The sequence below is a fragment of the Ambystoma mexicanum genome, chromosome 2q (assembly GCF_040938575.1).
Source record: "Ambystoma mexicanum isolate Mex_15411 chromosome 2q, UKY_AmexF1_1, whole genome shotgun sequence".
Classification (NCBI taxonomy): domain Eukaryota; kingdom Metazoa; phylum Chordata; class Amphibia; order Caudata; family Ambystomatidae; genus Ambystoma; species Ambystoma mexicanum.
Genome location: NC_090924.1, coordinates 801,717,156 through 801,734,271, shown reverse-complemented (window position 1 = coordinate 801,734,271; position 17,116 = coordinate 801,717,156). Strand labels below are relative to the sequence as shown.

The 17,116-nt window shown below is 41.6% G+C and overlaps 1 protein-coding gene across 1 annotated transcript; it reads right to left on the bottom strand.

Annotated features, from left to right (window-relative positions):
- Positions 1-3,375: 3,375 nt before the first annotated feature.
- Positions 3,376-4,358, bottom strand: LOC138568808 (UPF0547 protein C16orf87 homolog). Its single transcript, XM_069646579.1, has 2 exons — positions 4,213-4,358; positions 3,376-3,706 (listed from the first exon to the last, which is right to left on the bottom strand). The coding sequence occupies exons 1-2, from the start codon at positions 4,356-4,358 to the stop codon at positions 3,376-3,378; spliced, it is 477 nt and encodes a 158-aa protein (XP_069502680.1).
- Between the last annotated feature and the right edge of the window lie 12,758 nt (positions 4,359-17,116).

Sequence of the window (17,116 nt, the reverse complement as noted above, 5' to 3'; positions counted from 1 at the left end):
CTAACGTATCCAATCTACTCAGTGCTCTGTGCTGCTGACACTGTGTCCAGAATCCCACCCAAATCAATCAGGCAAATTAGATTGGGAGCCAAGCTCAATTGCCAGGTAACCTTCCAAACCAACACACCCTGTCCCTGGTCTGACCACCACATCGATTCCTTCACCACCTAGCCCTTGAAGCATACCACCCATGCTCGTCCCTCCCTGACACCAGTTTGGACACGTGGCTCCCACAATCTTACTAAGGATAGCATTGCACCACTACTGCAAGCAGCTCTCCAACCCCAACACCTGCTGTCCAATGACCCTTCTGCACTTGTTGACATTTAGACAAGCACCTTCTCCTCGGCAGAGGACACAGTGGCCCCACTAGCACCTAGAAAATCCTAACCAGCCAAACATGCCAACTTCTGGTTCACCCCTGAACTCACAGAGCTCTGTAAAACCAAATGAATTGGCCGAAGTCAATTGGAAGAAAACACCCACAGAGCCCTTGAAAACAAATTTGCTGTGGCAGCTAAACAATATAGACATGAAAACATAGCAGCAACATTTCCCATTGACAATCGTAGAATTGCCAGTGCAAAATCCAACACCAGAGAGATTTTCACAATCCTGAGGTAATTCGAAACCCCAGTGACCCCCCCCCCATCATCATCAAAGATGAGGCCTGGTGCTCCAAAATCCAAACAGCCATGCTGGAGAAGAGTGAAATCATACATTAAAAAACAATCCACCACATGCTGTCCCTACTCAAATCCCATGTTATTCATATGTCCTTCCACCACCCAGTGATTACACATGATACCAACCAACTCTCGCTGTTTCACTTGAACACCATCTCTGAGACTGAAGCAGCCTCCATCCTAAAGAGCCTAAAGCCCTTCAGGTGCAAAGGCAACATCTGCCCTGCATCTATTATTAAGGACTGTGCAGATGACCTGATCCCATTTATCACAAAATTTGGAAAGGCCTCATTATCCTCTGGCCAAGTCCCTGCCAAACTCAAAGAGGTTTGGGTACTCCCTCTGGTTAAAAGACCCACACTCAATCCTGCAGCCCCCAACAATTACTGGCTCACTACCACTGTTCCATTCCCATTAAAAATTCTGGACAGAGCTGCATATATACAGATCCAACAATTCCTGGAAACCAACCACATCCTGGGTGCATGACAGTCCAGCTTCCGACGTGGACATAGCACGAAATCTGCCCCGCTTGATCTAAAAAACCAGATTGACAAGATCAGAGATCAGGGAAATCTGCCATCTTCCATCTCCTAGATCTCTCTGCTGCCTTTGAGCTGGTCGATCACCAGATCTTCTGCCAATACCACACTGCTGCAGCACACTGCTCACCTGAAGCCACTGGATGGGTGGTCTCCTTCCACCAAGACCCACTTGCCACCATACCCTGCAGAGTCCCCCAAGATCGTGTGTATCCCGACACTCTACAACATATTCACCAGACCCCTCTTCAACTTACTTGACTTCATTGGCATATCTTAAACAAACAATGCCGATGACATACACATCCTCCTACCTCTGTCTGGCAACTATATATAAGACACCTTCTCTCTAAACAATGTATATGCCACAATACAGGCCTGGATGGCAACTTCCTGCCTCTGTTATAATTATGAAAAGACAGAGGGCCTCTTGGTGGGGTCGCCCACTGTGATCAAGAATCTGAATTCCTAATACACATCCTTCTGTAATGATGTGCTCCAAATTCCTCGTCATCAGTGAAAACCCTTGGCATGTATCTTGATGCCACACTCTCGCTCACGCGCCAAGTGAATGCCATTGACTCTTCATTGACACACACTGCTAAATTGATTAATGCCTTCAAGTCTTCCCTCTCCCTGGATTACAGTAATGCCCTATTTGCTGGCAATTCTTGCCGGAACGTTGCAAAGCTTCAGGTGATCCAGAACAATGCCATTTGAGGGGTACTCAATATTCCAAGACACAAGCATATCTCTGCTGCCAGAAAACATGCTGACTGGCTCCCAATGAAAGCGTGCATTATCTTCAAGTCATTATCCATCACGCATAGATGACTATCCAACACTGCCCCCACCTGATCCAGAAAATCGTTAGAGATTAGTCTAACGGACCATGCAGAGCATCCCACAACAACAAACTTCTGAAACCAAACTACAAACAAGCTAAAGCCGGGGGCACCAGCTTTCAGACCTTTGCAGCAAAACAGTGCAACTTGCTCCCCCTTCTCAGAGAGCAGAGAAATCTTAATGGCCTTCAGAAGGTCACTTAAAATGTGGCTACTTGCATAACTACATAGGGCGGACGCATAAACTGTGCCTTGAACTCTTATCCCGATGATAGCTTTTTGTATGTTTAACTGGTTTTGTAACAGCGCCTTGATGCCCTGGGTCTTATGGCGCTTTAAAAATGATCCCAACCATCATATTAAGAGATGAAGGATAATGGGATTTGCAGTCCTAAATATCTAGAGGGACACATAATGAGTAACCAAGCAATGATGGAATCGACTTTGCTGAGTTCTGATTTCATCTTATGGCACTCTAGATACTTGGGGATGCTTGTGGTCTCGTGCAGAAGGGATGTGACCTAGCAGTTCGGGCTGGACTGCCCCTTTTGGGGTGGGGCCAAGCCTGATTTGCATATGGTCTTTCCCCTTCTGTAATGGCTTGGCAGGCGAAGAACGGTGGTCTGGAGGGTTGCCCAGAGCAATGCCAGTGGTTAAGATTAATTCTAAAACCTTCCAGCCATCACCTCTTTGTTTTTACTCTAAAACAATACATATTTATTAAAAAGGCAAGAAAACTGTAAATGTTCTATTATTTGGAATAAAAGTGTCTTATCTATGAAGCATTTAAGAAGTCACTCTGGAGGGGAGCCAGTGAATGCTCCACGATATGCCTTCAGATTACCAAACATTTCACATTTCAAAGGCAAACAAGCAGGCCGTTGCAGTTGATTAAAACATAAAGCAAAGTGGAGCCTTTGTAGTGCCCTTCATTTTGAACATAAGAAAAATATGTAGAAATTGTTTTCAGTACGGGCTCCAGCAAAAGCAGTCTGGGTGTGAAGATCCCACTACGACGGCCGTCACTGCCAGACCCACTGAATGTCAAAGGGGAGGGCTAAAATCTGCATCGTATCCCAGAAAGGTAACAGCACAAGTCAGACCTTTCAATTCACCTGTATTTGTCATGTGTCACCCATCGTTGCCTGATATCACACTCAGGGTAAGCCAAATTCATCCTCCATAGACATTAATGGGTTCTCATCTGCCCAAACCTAAAATATTTGATTTCACACACCTTGGTTGAGTGGTATGCAAAGTCCACCCACAGGATGTGCATCCTGGCGAACTCCTCTTGGCCCATTAGAAGATGAGACTTTGCTTCATTTCAGCCAGTGACACTGGAAATACGAAAGGAAATACATCAGAGAGACTTTCATACAATTCAACTTCCTTTTCTTGTCTTTCTCTGTTAACTTCATGATTTTTCCTAGTCACATTCTTGGGCCACCCTCTTCCTAGTTTGGCGTGTGTGATGTTACGACCTTCCGAACTCACGTGACGAGAGGAGGAGCCCAACCCACGTGATGTAAGGAAGGGGAGGAGGAAATAGAATAAAGACGGACGCATGCCAGAAATGGGGCTCTGTGAGACACCATCCACACGGTATCCAGTTAATATGTCTAAAACATCTCTTCGAATGACAAATATGTAGAAAACATTTTACCGAAATTTTTTTTTCTTCGAATTTATTATTTTTTAATTTACATTTTTTTTTATTTCGCAAGTAAAAAAAAGGGCTAAAAAAAACAGGCGTTTGGGGGAACCTCCCCATTGCAAACAAAAAAGAACAAAAAAAAGACATTTGATTTTTTTTTTCGGTGACCTGTTTTCGACATTATAGCATTCGAAAAAATGTCATTCGAAATAGTCACTAGTAACCCATCCACACACCAGTGTTCACATATTATTCTGTGGGCTGATATCAGGCCCCTGCACTCCACCTAGTGTCCAACAGCACGACAGCGGGACACCACAGTGTGGTCAGAGTGGCTGTGTGATCGCAATCTTTTCCAATTCACCAAGTTGTTATTTACTGTAGACCTGATCCGCACTCTACTTCCTCTCTATGTGCATACTCTCCTCACATCAGACTTGTAATATTAAATGCAAGATTATTGGTCCTTGTGTTTGGCATGCAAGAGCTTCCGACTAATGAATATGTAACCACAGGTACAAGATTTGCAGGCAGCAGGAACCTGTTGCTCCCACTCGGGACATGATTTTATGGCAATCTTATCCTCATTACATAGTGCTACAAACAGACCTGAGCTCTGGCCTTCCATGCACCATAGGGCTCCCCCTATCCACTCTCCCTGAGCCCCCTCCCCTTTCCATGTGTTTCTATCCCTGCCCTTTCCACACGCTCATCTTGATTCCTCCCAGGAAACCTGCACTCTAAAACAATCTCAACTGGTTGAAGATAGACAAGAAGGAATTGCACCTCTGAACCATGGAGGAACCCACAGATTGATCACTGTTACACTAATGTCTTAATCTCGTTTGGGTAGATCAGACGCAGTTATTCTTTCCAGTATAAATGACTTAACATGCCCTGCAGGATAAATAGTCTGGAATTGTTGCTTACTCGTGTGATACCGATTTGTTATATGTTTATTTTAACTGTTCAACCAGCCAGGAGCCCTGGATCTTTCCCCCAGCAACTTGTCATGAACAAAACTCTAACAAAAGTGAATTCTGCATGGCTATGTCAAATCATGCTGGGGAAAGCAGTTGGAGTTGGAAGGAGGCTAGCTGGGTCAGAATTACTGGGTGTTTTGACGTTGTAACCTAAGTGCTTAAATACAGTAATAAGGCATAGAAACTTGCATTCATGTTTCCAGCTATGTTCTTTCTGTCTCCATAAGAGTGGAAACGAGGAACCAGAACCCCGTGTTGAACCAGACATCCTATTGTCGGGTAGCTATATGAGGGGAAACTGCATCAGAAGCATGCTCAGCTATAAATATTTTGAGGCAGCCGCGTGTGCATGCACAATTTCCGAATTCTAAAGTAATGGCTTTATAGTTTTAGAATGCTTATTTTGATCGCATTTTGTTCAACTTTAAACTTGGACTTTTATTGCAGAAAGAAAAAATAAATGTCGGTCCAAATCTTCAAAAATTGGCTGGTTCGATTTTCCTATTTTTTGGCATGTGCCTAGATTTCATTAGGAATTTGTGCACTGAAAAAAAGATTTTCAAAAATCGACTTGGGCAGTTTTGAGTTATTAACGTTTTAACTTTATCGATATATTGTGCATGCCCAGAATTAACTTTCATTTTTCATATATGCATCTACTACACATAACATGTAGACTTAAAATACATGTTCTTACTACAAGTATTTAACCACACACACTCTTACGACACAGACTCTTACTATGCACACTTACCACACACTCTTATGACACACACTTATACAACATCCACTCCTAAAACATGTTCTTCTTTGACACATGCAGCTACTGCACAAACCCCTACTAGACACATACTTCTATGACACATTCTCCAATAACATGCGCTCCTACATGATATGGTCGTACGACACCCACTCTTACAACAGATAATCCTACCATGGGCTCCTACAACATGCACTGCAATCATGTACACAGAGCATATGAGCTTTACAGTTGGTACATTACAAATTTAACATTTCCTGAAAATTCACATCAAAGGCAAGTCCTATGAACTGTGGGGAAACACACGTCGAGGCACTCTACCCTGTGGAATCTGATCCTTAGGAACAGCAAAGGCAGAACTACCCTATCTATTGGAACATCTAAGGAAACAACATTGCCACCAATTAGAGTCAGAATCAAGGCACAACATTCTTCATGCCAAGGACACCTGACCATGGGCATATCTAACACAACAATATTGCCACTATCTAAAGCATAAACCAGGGTACAACATACCCTAAGCTAAGTTAACTAAATCCATTAGAGTTGGTACATGCAAGCAGAGCACGCAACACTTCCTAGACCAAAGGAATGGTGATTATCATATAGTCTTGCAACTTTTTGAAAAAAATCAGAAAATGTATCAGTGAAGGAACTGAAAACGCAACATTGGATGTTTTTTTTATTTAAACAGCATATGTCTAAAGTACTTTCCATAGAGCTTTCCATGTTGGTCTGACTAATATGTTGAATTGACTAAAATTGAATTGCAAGTACAGTAAATAATTGTCCTGTTTTCATTTCATTTGAAAATTTAACTTTTTCATTTCTTCAATGGTATAAGCACAACTAAGGCCTAACCACCTTCTTCTTTTCAAGTAACTTTAACTCCCCCATACACTTAAAAGCATACCATATTACCAAAAAATTATAACAATTTCATAAAAATAAGTAATTGCAAAAAATGTAATATCATTCAAAAGTACATAAAGTGTATAAGCATAATAAATGTTAAAAGAAAGTATACATTATTTGTATACAGAATGACTGCATAGTTAAAAACTTAAATAATAATATAGACAAGTATAATTCCTCTAAAATATTGAATAAAACCCACACAGAATATTTTAAAAAAACGAAATCTACAATAACAAAATATACATAAGCAGTCCATTGTCATACGTTACATAGACAATAATATCAATGTGCAAATAACTTTATAAATTAATAGACATCCAAATATCAATTAACAAGGTGCATATCATCATTGTAAATACACATAATTTACTAAACAATTCCCATAACATAAAAATAAAACATACGCTAACCAACAAAAACAGTATTAAAATATCATATGCAGTAAACGCTTAGAAACGTTTACTTTCACAAATAACATTAATATGTTATAACATTAATAGTCATTACAATATGTGTTCTAAGTTAAATTGTGCAAATAATTGAAACTGTAAATACTAACAAAAGCAGCACAAATGTAAAAGACATTAAACACATAAATACATTAAAAAAGTGTAACATTGTTATTAAAAACAAGCACATATTCACAAAACATATTAATTACATTACTTTACTATAAAGCATTTAGTGCAAAAGAAATTGCAAAATGAAGGTGATATTTGATTTTAATATTTTTTGTATTTATACTTTTCTCAATACTAAGTGAGTGTTGATGTGGTGACTCACTAAGACTCCTCCTCATCTCAGTACTCTCCATTGGTAATACTTTAGCAAAGTATGTAGGGTCTGAGGGTTGGTTTGAAGAGGAATGAGGAGAGGAAGGAAAGTTGGGGTAAGTCTGGAAAGGGGTACCAGGGTCCTGGGCCTGGGGGAAATACTGTGTTCTCCTGATGTGGTCATCGCTGGCCCCGAAGGGAGTTCCCCTCCCATGAGATCCACATGTTGAGTACCACCCACAAGGGCACTATCTGATAGCAGCCTTTCCAATCTGGCCTCATGGGAGAGGGCTCCCCTTTCGGAAGCAGTGACAACATTGTGGGATTCGTCACATACCCTTCCCCTTAAGGTACCTGGCACCTCTTCTCCTACAGGTAACTGTGAGAGGAAATCTACATTTCCCTGATCTTTATATCTGCATAAATCAAGGCTGTAAATCAAGGAAGTCAAGGAACCATTGTGTAATCTCAGGATTGGTGTATTTCCTTGAACTGAGCCACAGGAGAGGTGAATTGTCTGAAAATAGGGTGAATTTCCTCCCAGTGAGGTAATAGCAGAGATAACTCACTCCCCATTTAATTTCTATCATGGCAGCATAGTTCCTCTCCCTATGGAATAAGTTGCAGTTGACATACAGCATGTGGTGTTCTATCCCGTCATAGGTTTTAGACAGCACTGCCCCTAGCCCTAGCTTTGTGGCTTCAGTTTGGAGGACAAACTCTTTGTTGAAATGTGGCACTTTAAGGATGGGTTCACTACACAAACTGAAGCAAGCCTGATTGTTCTTTTCCCACATTGATCTTCTCGGGTTCTGCATTTTTTAATTTTTCACTGAGGAATTAAGTAATTTATGGAAAATTTGGAATAAATCGTCTATAATAACCTTACCCTAAGGTACCCTGTTTATTGATCTTGGTTCTTTGTATGGGAGTGTCCCTTATGGCTTTAACTTTCTCCAATCAGGGTTGGACTATTCTGTGACCCAGGTATTTTACAGCCGACTGGGTCAGGTGGCACTTCTGTACCTTGATGGTTAGTCCGGCTTGCCGTAGGGCCTTGGTGATCTGGTATAGATGGGACATATGTTCTTCTGTGTACATCAATGTCGATAGAAATTGGTCTATGGCTGGAGTAACTGATCCATTAACCTCTGAAAGGCTGCCAGAGCACCATGATGCCCAAAGGAAAGGACTTTGAATGGGAATTGTCCTCTAGGGGTGGAGAAGGCAGCTTTTCTTTAGCTTCAGGGTTCAGAGGGACCTTCCAATAGCCCTTGGTCAGACAAATCATGGAGATGTGAATGGCAGTGCCCAGACAATCAATGAGGTCGCCAATTTCTTGGCATTGGGTAGTTATTGAACTGGGGTACTGCGTTCAATTTCAGAAAATGTATACAAAATCACCACACTAGATCTGGTTTGGTAACCAGGACTATTGGTGAGGTTCATGGACTCTGTGATGGTTCTATGATATCATCGGCCAACATCTTCTCCACCTCCTGAATGACTGTTTCCCTCTGGGTCTCTGATATCCGGTATGGTCTTAAATGTATAACCTGTGAAGGCACTCCCCTAAACGCTCACACCAGAGAGAATACATCCCGCTAGGGAAGAAAGGCCCAGGTCCTTCTTGTAAGGATAACACATTTTAATCTTGCACGCAGATGAGAGCAACAGCAAAGCACTCTGCTGCTAAGACTGTTTTGCCGAAACGTAGTAAAAGCAGAATCCTTTAAAGGAAAACATTGTCATGGATGATGCAATACATATAGTAAAAAGCCACGTTGCCGGTTGGTGTGTGCCTATACATAATCTGCGTGCTCCATAAGAGATGCCAGGCCATTGGTTCGAGCCCAGTCCGTCCGTCTTCCATCACGTGGGTGTTGCAGTAATTAGCTTCTTCTCATGTCGAAGATCAAAGAACGAATTAATTATACTCCTAACATGCAGCTACTTTATCACTATACTGTGCACCTGGCAGGCCTTAATGCAGGCACAAAGGAGGTTTTGGGGCACTCTAACCTTCACAAACACATTTCACTCACTTCATTCCATGCCATCTGACTCCAAGGTTTCAACCCTTGAAGTATAATGTATCCCTCCCAGCACCTTGTAATACAAATCACACGATTGTTCTGCTGTCGTGGTGCAGGGAGGTCATTATGTATTAGGCTTAGGTGGTCATTCTCTTAAATTAACATGCTTGCCATGACTACTGAGGACAACTCTACCGGAACCCGTCTTCACTCTTTTAAAAGGTTTACATGAGAGTCTTGGAACTTAAGGTATCTATCTGGATGAGACACTCAGTAATTGCAAGGTTCTGTCTGTTCTACAATCTAATAAGGGCCTTACCAATGAGATAACAATTTATGCTCTGATGTGGGAAGAAGCACAAGGACTCTTTTTTGTCTCATAGAGAAGGAGTGGGTGATGACCTTTTAGTCATAGAGACCCTTCTGATTTTCTTTCGCCCTAGTTATGATAGGATATGTCACGTATAATATGCCTGTACACAAGTGTTTCTAGGTGCAACAAGGCAAGGGAGGGAAGACAGAGTGAGGAAAAAACACACAATCTTACTAGGCCTTGTGTCATTCAGATTGTGCAAGTACGATAATGCCAAGTGCAATGTGGGGGAGGAAAAGTGCCAGGGGGAGCAAAGGGAGAAGTGCAAACAGGGCAGCATTTCTGAGTAAGTGCAACCAGGACAGCACAGCTCTGGGTAAGTGCAGGGAGGCAGGGGACTGTATGGTTCCAGTTATAACCCCTAAGTGTGCAGTAGGCCTAGAAGCAGTGCAGGGGATACTGGTTGTGGAGAAGCATGGTACACAGTGAGTCTCTGAGGGTAGCCAGACAACCAGTCAGCACAGTAGACAAGTAGGTCAGCCGGGTGAGAGAGAGAAAGCAGAGGTGAAAAGGAAGGTCTTGAGTTGTTTCTGTAACTTCAGATGGTCCATCTCAAGTTTGGGAGAGGTAGGGAGGCCATTCCAGAAGGAGGCACCTGCAGAGAGAGATCTACCTCCCACTCTCTGCCTGGAGAAGCGTCTGACCCTTAGAGCGTCGGAGGTGGCTGAGTGAAGGGCTCAAGAAAGAAGGTGTTCAGGAAGAGAGAGTTGGATGTAGTGTGGGCCCTGGCCGCAGAAAGACTTGTGAACGATGCAGAGGGTTTTTATTCCTTGCAGCCACCGGGAGCCAGTGGAGAGATTTCAGGGCTGGAGAGGTATGGTCCCTGGCCTTGAGGCCAAGGAAAGGTCTTGCAGTCCTGTGCTGGATTAGTTGCAGAGGGCGGAGAGTAGAGGAAGGCTGATTGAGAAAGAGGCTATTGCAGTTGTCCAGCCTAGAGAGAAATAGGGCTCTTGAGACAGTGTGCTTCTGGAGAAAGTGAGAAAAGGAAGAATAACCCTGAGAAGGTGTAGCTGGTAGTGGGCCTTCTTAGGGCAGCAGACCAGATTACTCCATGAAGGGGTTGACATGCTAAGAATGAGGAAAGATGTTCCTGAATAGAGCCATATATCTTTGGAATAGCAAGGTCAGAAGGGGTCCCTGTAGATAAATGCCACATCAAGATGGGTTCACTACATGGGAATAAATCACAGAGGAGCAGGAAATCCCATAGACAGAGATAATGACACAAGCCTCATAATGCAACTTTGGCCTTGGATTACCCATGAAAATGACTCGCCATTTTCAAATAACTATTCAAGCAAGGTTGTCACGGAGAATTCAAGCAACACCAGATTAATTTGTCTTTACCTGCTTGATGCTAATTTGGAGGGGAGATGTGAAATTCATCAGAGCACATATCCTGAGGTTTGAGTCCCACAACCTGTGGAGCACCAAGATAAACTCATTGGGTAACGTTTTAAGGGGTAGTTGAGGCTGTACATGGAGTTAAGGATTCCTACTGAACAGGACCTTGACATGATCATCTCACAAAAGGCCTATTCGGACACATTATTTGCTGAGAGATCTGGGTTGAATGTTTTTTGTTTCAACTGGGCTTCATGTCAGGAACTGTAAGGATTACCCTCTCTGGAACACACAGTCAATGGAGGTTAGCTTGTATATGGTTGGGTTGTCCAGTGATAATCAGAGACATTTTTAACTGTGACATGAAACCGTATGGGGCGAGAGGCGGTGTCAGCCCAAAATGTACATAGGCATTATGCCCAAACTTTTAAGGGTTGGCTTAGTTTTGTCATGAGAAATGTCAATTATCATAGTAATACTTCTTAAAATATATTTTCTGCCATTTTGTATAAAAAGTGATGCAAACCTTGTCCTATTTGCAGATCAGGGTAGTACGTATTCTCTGTTGAAGAGAAGAACCCATATATGTGGGTGCTGCACACGCAGAGAGATTTGAGGCTCAAGCACTGCCACCATTTTCTCTGGGAGTGTAAGAGATGGTATTTATTACCAGCAAAGGAAGATGCCAATCAAAATAAGAGGTACTTAATACCGATTTTACTGCTCATCTTGTCTTCTGGACCACACGCTCTCTCCACGATCCGAATCCTTTGTAATGTTCTATGCTGAATCAGACATACCAAATTATGTTAGTCTATCACCCCCAAAGCACTCTTATTTACAGCTCCCAAAACTGTATGTGACTCTTTTCTTTCCTGGCACTCCAATGCTCCATAGCTAAAATCAATGGTTAAAAGCAAACATTTCGAAAACTGAAATACTGAGTTTCCATTAGAGCAATGCGGACCAGATTGTATAAAATAGCCACATACAGGGAGATATTTAAACATTTTTCTACTTAAAAACCACTGTAAAGGGCCTGCTTCACAGAGCGTTTTTCCTATGGGATTGTACCATTATAAAATGCTTCTTTGAACTAAGCCCCAAGTCTCAAAATGCAGGAAGAGAGATCTAGAAAGTTAAATTATGTAGGTTGTGTTAGTTTGGTAATAACTTTGACAATATGCAAGTGTGGACATTTTGAAAAGTACTTGGTCTTAAAACCATGTAACTTTTAGATTAATGTATATTGTATATTATGTGAAAAGTTCTTATGAACTTTAGGATATTAACATTTTAAAAAAGGTTCTTTGTTTTGGAAATTATACAAGCCATTGAAATCCCATAGAGATATTAAATTAGGCTGGTGTGTGTATCAATACACAACATGCCCTCAGCAACATTCATGAGTTTTACATACATCAGAGTGTGCATTCCAATTAATATTTTGGTGATTTATTTAAGTGACGTCACTATGTATGGGATGAATGCACAGGACAATTGAAGACGTTGAAGCTTAAAGGAGCATATTTACAGGCTGGAAGACATCATCTCCCCTTTCACTAGTATAGGGGATCTACTACCTGACCAGGGTTTGCAGTGCTGTCCAAAATATCATTGATAAGGGATAGGTCCTCTGTCAATGTATGTATATGTAAGTTGCAGTCCCAAATTCTTGCCTAATTGATTCTCTTAATAGAGACAACAGTCAGCTTTACCAAGCACACAGGGTTGTCTTGGGGGGCCTACTCCCCCTAGAACACGATTCATCTTCAAACGTATTGGGTGGTGGTCACTGCTGGCATCCATCAGCACTTCAAAGCCCACAATCCAGACTGCAACCAGGGAATACCCACAATCCAGTCTGCAACCTGGGAATTGTATTCCCTGATTTTTTAAATACAAAGTCAAAATATTCAATAGATATTGGTAAGCACTGGAAGAGAAAGGAATGCACAATAATGGCTGGAAGTATGTCATTATTTTTAAGATAGGATGTCGCAAACTGAAAAGTGAGCTCATAGTGGTATATTTATGGAGGGCTAAATGAATTGATAGTGCATATGAAATGTGATTTTTTTGTTTTATTCTGTGCACTGTTCGAATGAAACTGACTATATAACAAATATATGTTTAGCATCTGCTCATTGAATTTGTGCACGTTGCACAATCATATTATTGTTACATTACAAGGTATTTAATGATATACCTGTATGAAGCATACCTTTTATAGAAGATGCATTTGTTGCAATCATAACACTTATTTTAGAAAACTATTGCATTTAGATCCCTGCATTGGTTTTGAAAAAGAAAGTGCATTCGTTGAAAAATCAATAGAAATCTGAAAAGACATCTATTTATTAACTTTACATTGTGACAGGATATGAAAAAATACGATTCTGAGATTACATTTATTCAGTTCATGATTAATAGAATTGATTTTGAACCAGTAGTATTTTTCAAAGGCTAGGTGACACTATGAATCCTGAGTTTTAATAGTGTCATTTTTTACTGTACTTAAAGTAACTGGAGTAGTTCAATGTTTAGCAATTGAATTAAGTATATAATATCTAAAGTAGTACATGGATATGATACACATTTTCCATGATATTTAGGACACACCTCAATCTGAATCATAGCAAAATATTCTTTGGGGAAACCCCTGCCCTACCAAACTACAATGTCTTCCTCTCCAGCCCAGAATACTATTCAAGACTGCATGTATCATCTACAAAGCAGTCACGAGTAGCACACAAGTGTACCTGTTGACTAAGCACCACATACCTGGTAGCACATGCTCTTTGCTCAGTAAATTGACCAACCAGCTCGAATCACAACTTGTCCCCAAAGAGTGGACCCGCAAACATCCTTTTGTTGTCATGCACACAACCTCTTGAACTCTATCCCGGTATCGGCTTGAATTGGCCCTCACAATTCACAAATTTCAACAACTGACCAAAGACTAAACTCAATGTAGGCACAGACCGCAACTCACAGTACTGCACTTCTGTTAAAAAATGCAAACCCAAATGCTGGCTACTCAAACCCTGTACAGCATTCTGTTGCTATTGAGATAGTTCTGTAATTTAAACAATAAAATATAATAACAGGGTTCAACTCTATTTGTGAGGTGTATCCTATTTACATTTCTCGTGTTACAAAACACTGAATAAACACAAATATATTAAAGTGTGTTGGCCATTATTAAAGATAGTCGTGAAAAAAAGGAGCATGACTGGACCTATGCTCCTAGCCGAGGATACCAAGGGCCTGATTTACAAAATCGTTTTACAACTGAACAATCCCATTGAAAAATTCTTAGTAAATCAGGCTCTGTCTGGGTATTTTCTGTGGACCCCAAAGACACAGGACTTCCTGAAGTTATTCTTAAATTGGGATCATGAGCAGCAGGCTATAAACCAGATCTGGTGTGCACTAGGACCCAATTTTTCTTCTTTAATGGTATTTCGCTGGTGGTATTTTTATCGATGGTATGAAATTCAGCATAGATTTGCCAGGTCACCTGAAGACTGTAATACGGGGAAGAAGCTCTTTATGATTTTCCCCAGTTCACAGTGTTCTGGTATACCTTGATTTTTTATTGCACACATTAAAAACAAATACTTCCTTAGCTTTATACCTATCTATGTGTTATCATGAGCAACCAGAGTACACAATAAATAGACCATGCTGATCCAATTTCTTTGATATATTTTATAAGCAATTAGGATAAACAACCAATACAAAAGCAACATGTACAGTGCAATGCAATGTTTTTTAATATAACATTCCCTGTAATTCAAAATGAAAACACACATCCCAATCTCTTATTTCTCTTTTGCAGTGATAATACTATCCCTGCGGTAACTAGTTTTATTTTGACTATGAACCTCAATTAGTCTGTTGGGGATAGATGGCAAGAACACTGCTATTTCTGACCTTGAAGCTTAATACTAGTCTTGGCAGCTTATTAACCTTTTGTTATATTTGAATTTTGCTACTTCAATGGTGAATAAAACACATGAGAAATTGCAGTCTATGTTAGTAAATGTAGAACACCATTCTCCAGCCTGCAACTGCCTGTAAAATGCACGTGCAAAACAAACAGGACACTCACCTCAATTATACTGGGTTCTCACTTAAATGACACATGGTTCAGCATGCCTACACAGAAGGGCCAGGACTCCCCCCTCAGCTCAGATTTGGAGAATCTCTCCCACCACAGGCTGTCTGGACAGTGCTTGCACAGAAACCTTTCTTATCCTCCTTCTTCCCTTCTCAGCATGACAGCTCAGCAGACACTCTTACAAGAGTCAGCTAGCCTGCTCTCCATCAACAAATGCAGCACACTCTAAGAGACAGCCCCCTAGCTCAGATATCCACATTGTTTTTAAGGCCTCTGTCTTGTGATCTGCCCATTGATCTATGTCAAGTGCCAATCAAACAGCACCCCCCCAGTAGGCCAACCCTCTAGAAAGTTCCAAAGAGCGCGTGTTTAGCCAGTCACCACTGCAGAGAGATTCGTGCAGCAGATGGATATCACAGAGTTACATATCTCTGCACTGGTGCCCTGCTCTGCAAGGTTTAAGCAATAAACTTGCTTTGAACGAAATGAATGTCACATTCCTCAGCTAACATCTTATCATGCGTTCACCGCAAAAACCACAATTTAAAGTCTTCATGTTTATTTCTTGCATTTTTCCGAGCACATTGCAGAGCAGGTGGTGGTAAAATTGAATGAAATGAGCTGGCTTGTACCATTGATCTGCACCAATATTTTACACGAAAGAGCTATGGACTGAGTTGCCTTTAACATTAGTGTGGGGATAGATTAGTAATTTGGGGGTGTTAGTGAGTAAGTACATTGTTAGTCTTATATTTCATTGCAATTCAGTCCATAGTGAACCATGGTGTGGTGTCCACATGAAAACATCAGCTTTTATGTAAAGATGAATTCAAACCCCCCTTTTACCTTGTATGTTTTCCATGCAATCACAATACTGACTCACACCAGATGCACATCAGTCTCACACCAGAGTATCACCCCAAAGTCGCACATCTCTTGCTGTCAGAGTCTGAGTCCTTGATGAAATTATTTTCTAGCTGAAAACAGAGCCCCATTTTTCATACAGCCCCAAGTGTCTTGTGACACTACACATGTATGAGAATTCATGTGATGTCCGTATATGCTTAAAGGAACATTTTGTTGAAGTGAAAACATTGCATTTACAAAATGTACAAGACGTGGGTTGGCTCCACGATTCGGTGTGCAGGTGTATGATTCAAATGTGTGGGACAAGAAAGGTAGGGCATCGCATAAATCCACTTAATACTGGATGCTATGATGCTGTCAACTCCACCCACCATAACTACAGTAACTGGATTCTGCATCTCTGACAATGTATGGGCCCGATTCAGGATACCCTGATTCATGAAATTATCTGTGTGGAAAATAGGGTACTTGCATGCGCAACTGCACGCTAATCCGCCTCTGTCGATTTATAGAATCAAATGTGTGGTACTTTTCCTGGACTTGCATGGAGTTCACGCTGGTTCGGCATGTATGTGTGAGCCGTTGAGGGCCTTTTGTGGGACTCCAAGCAGAGCATGGGTGTGGCTTCCGCAGAGGGCTGTGTAGGGAACAGAACACCAAAAATGGGGAAGAACTTATGAACAAGTGGTCCTTCTGAGGGATAGCCTGCAGGCAGTCCATCGCGCGTCCACAATTGCACGGAACGAGAAATATTCATGGATTCAATCGTGCAACATCTCATCTGGGAAATGGCCACGCAAGCCCTTCATACGATACGCCACCGGAAGGCAGGCATAAATTCACTTGTGTGTAGGATTTGCAGGGTGCAGGTGTGGTTGCATGTCAGATTTCGGGGTGCGTGTACTCAATCAGGGTTCCAATGTGACTTAGGGGTGCGCGGAAGCATTGTAGAAGGGTGCAGGAACATTTAACAGGGGTTTGCAAGTAGATTTCCTGAGTTATTGACGAGTTCCAATTTTTTATATGCATGTTTTCGGGTGCCAGATACCGTTATGAGTGTCCACGTGCAGGGTCCCTAAGCCGCATGCCTCCATATGGGGGACCCCAGGCACTATTTGAAGGGTGCATGTTTTCGCACCCTGTTCTGGCTGTTTATGTGTAGTGTGTGGGCGTGTTGGAGACGTTCCGGCCGTGACTTGTGAATAT

Bases quoted from the DNA above. Each gene is read 5' to 3' on its own strand.
- LOC138568808 (XM_069646579.1), bottom strand. From the start codon at position 4,358: ATGGAAGGCCAGAGCTCAGGTCTGTTTGTAGCACTATGTAATGAGGAT. The intron at 3,707-4,212 runs GCATGCCAAACA...TGTCATTCGAAG, and splicing joins TTCATTAGTCGGAAGCTCTT to AGATGTTTTAGACATATTAA.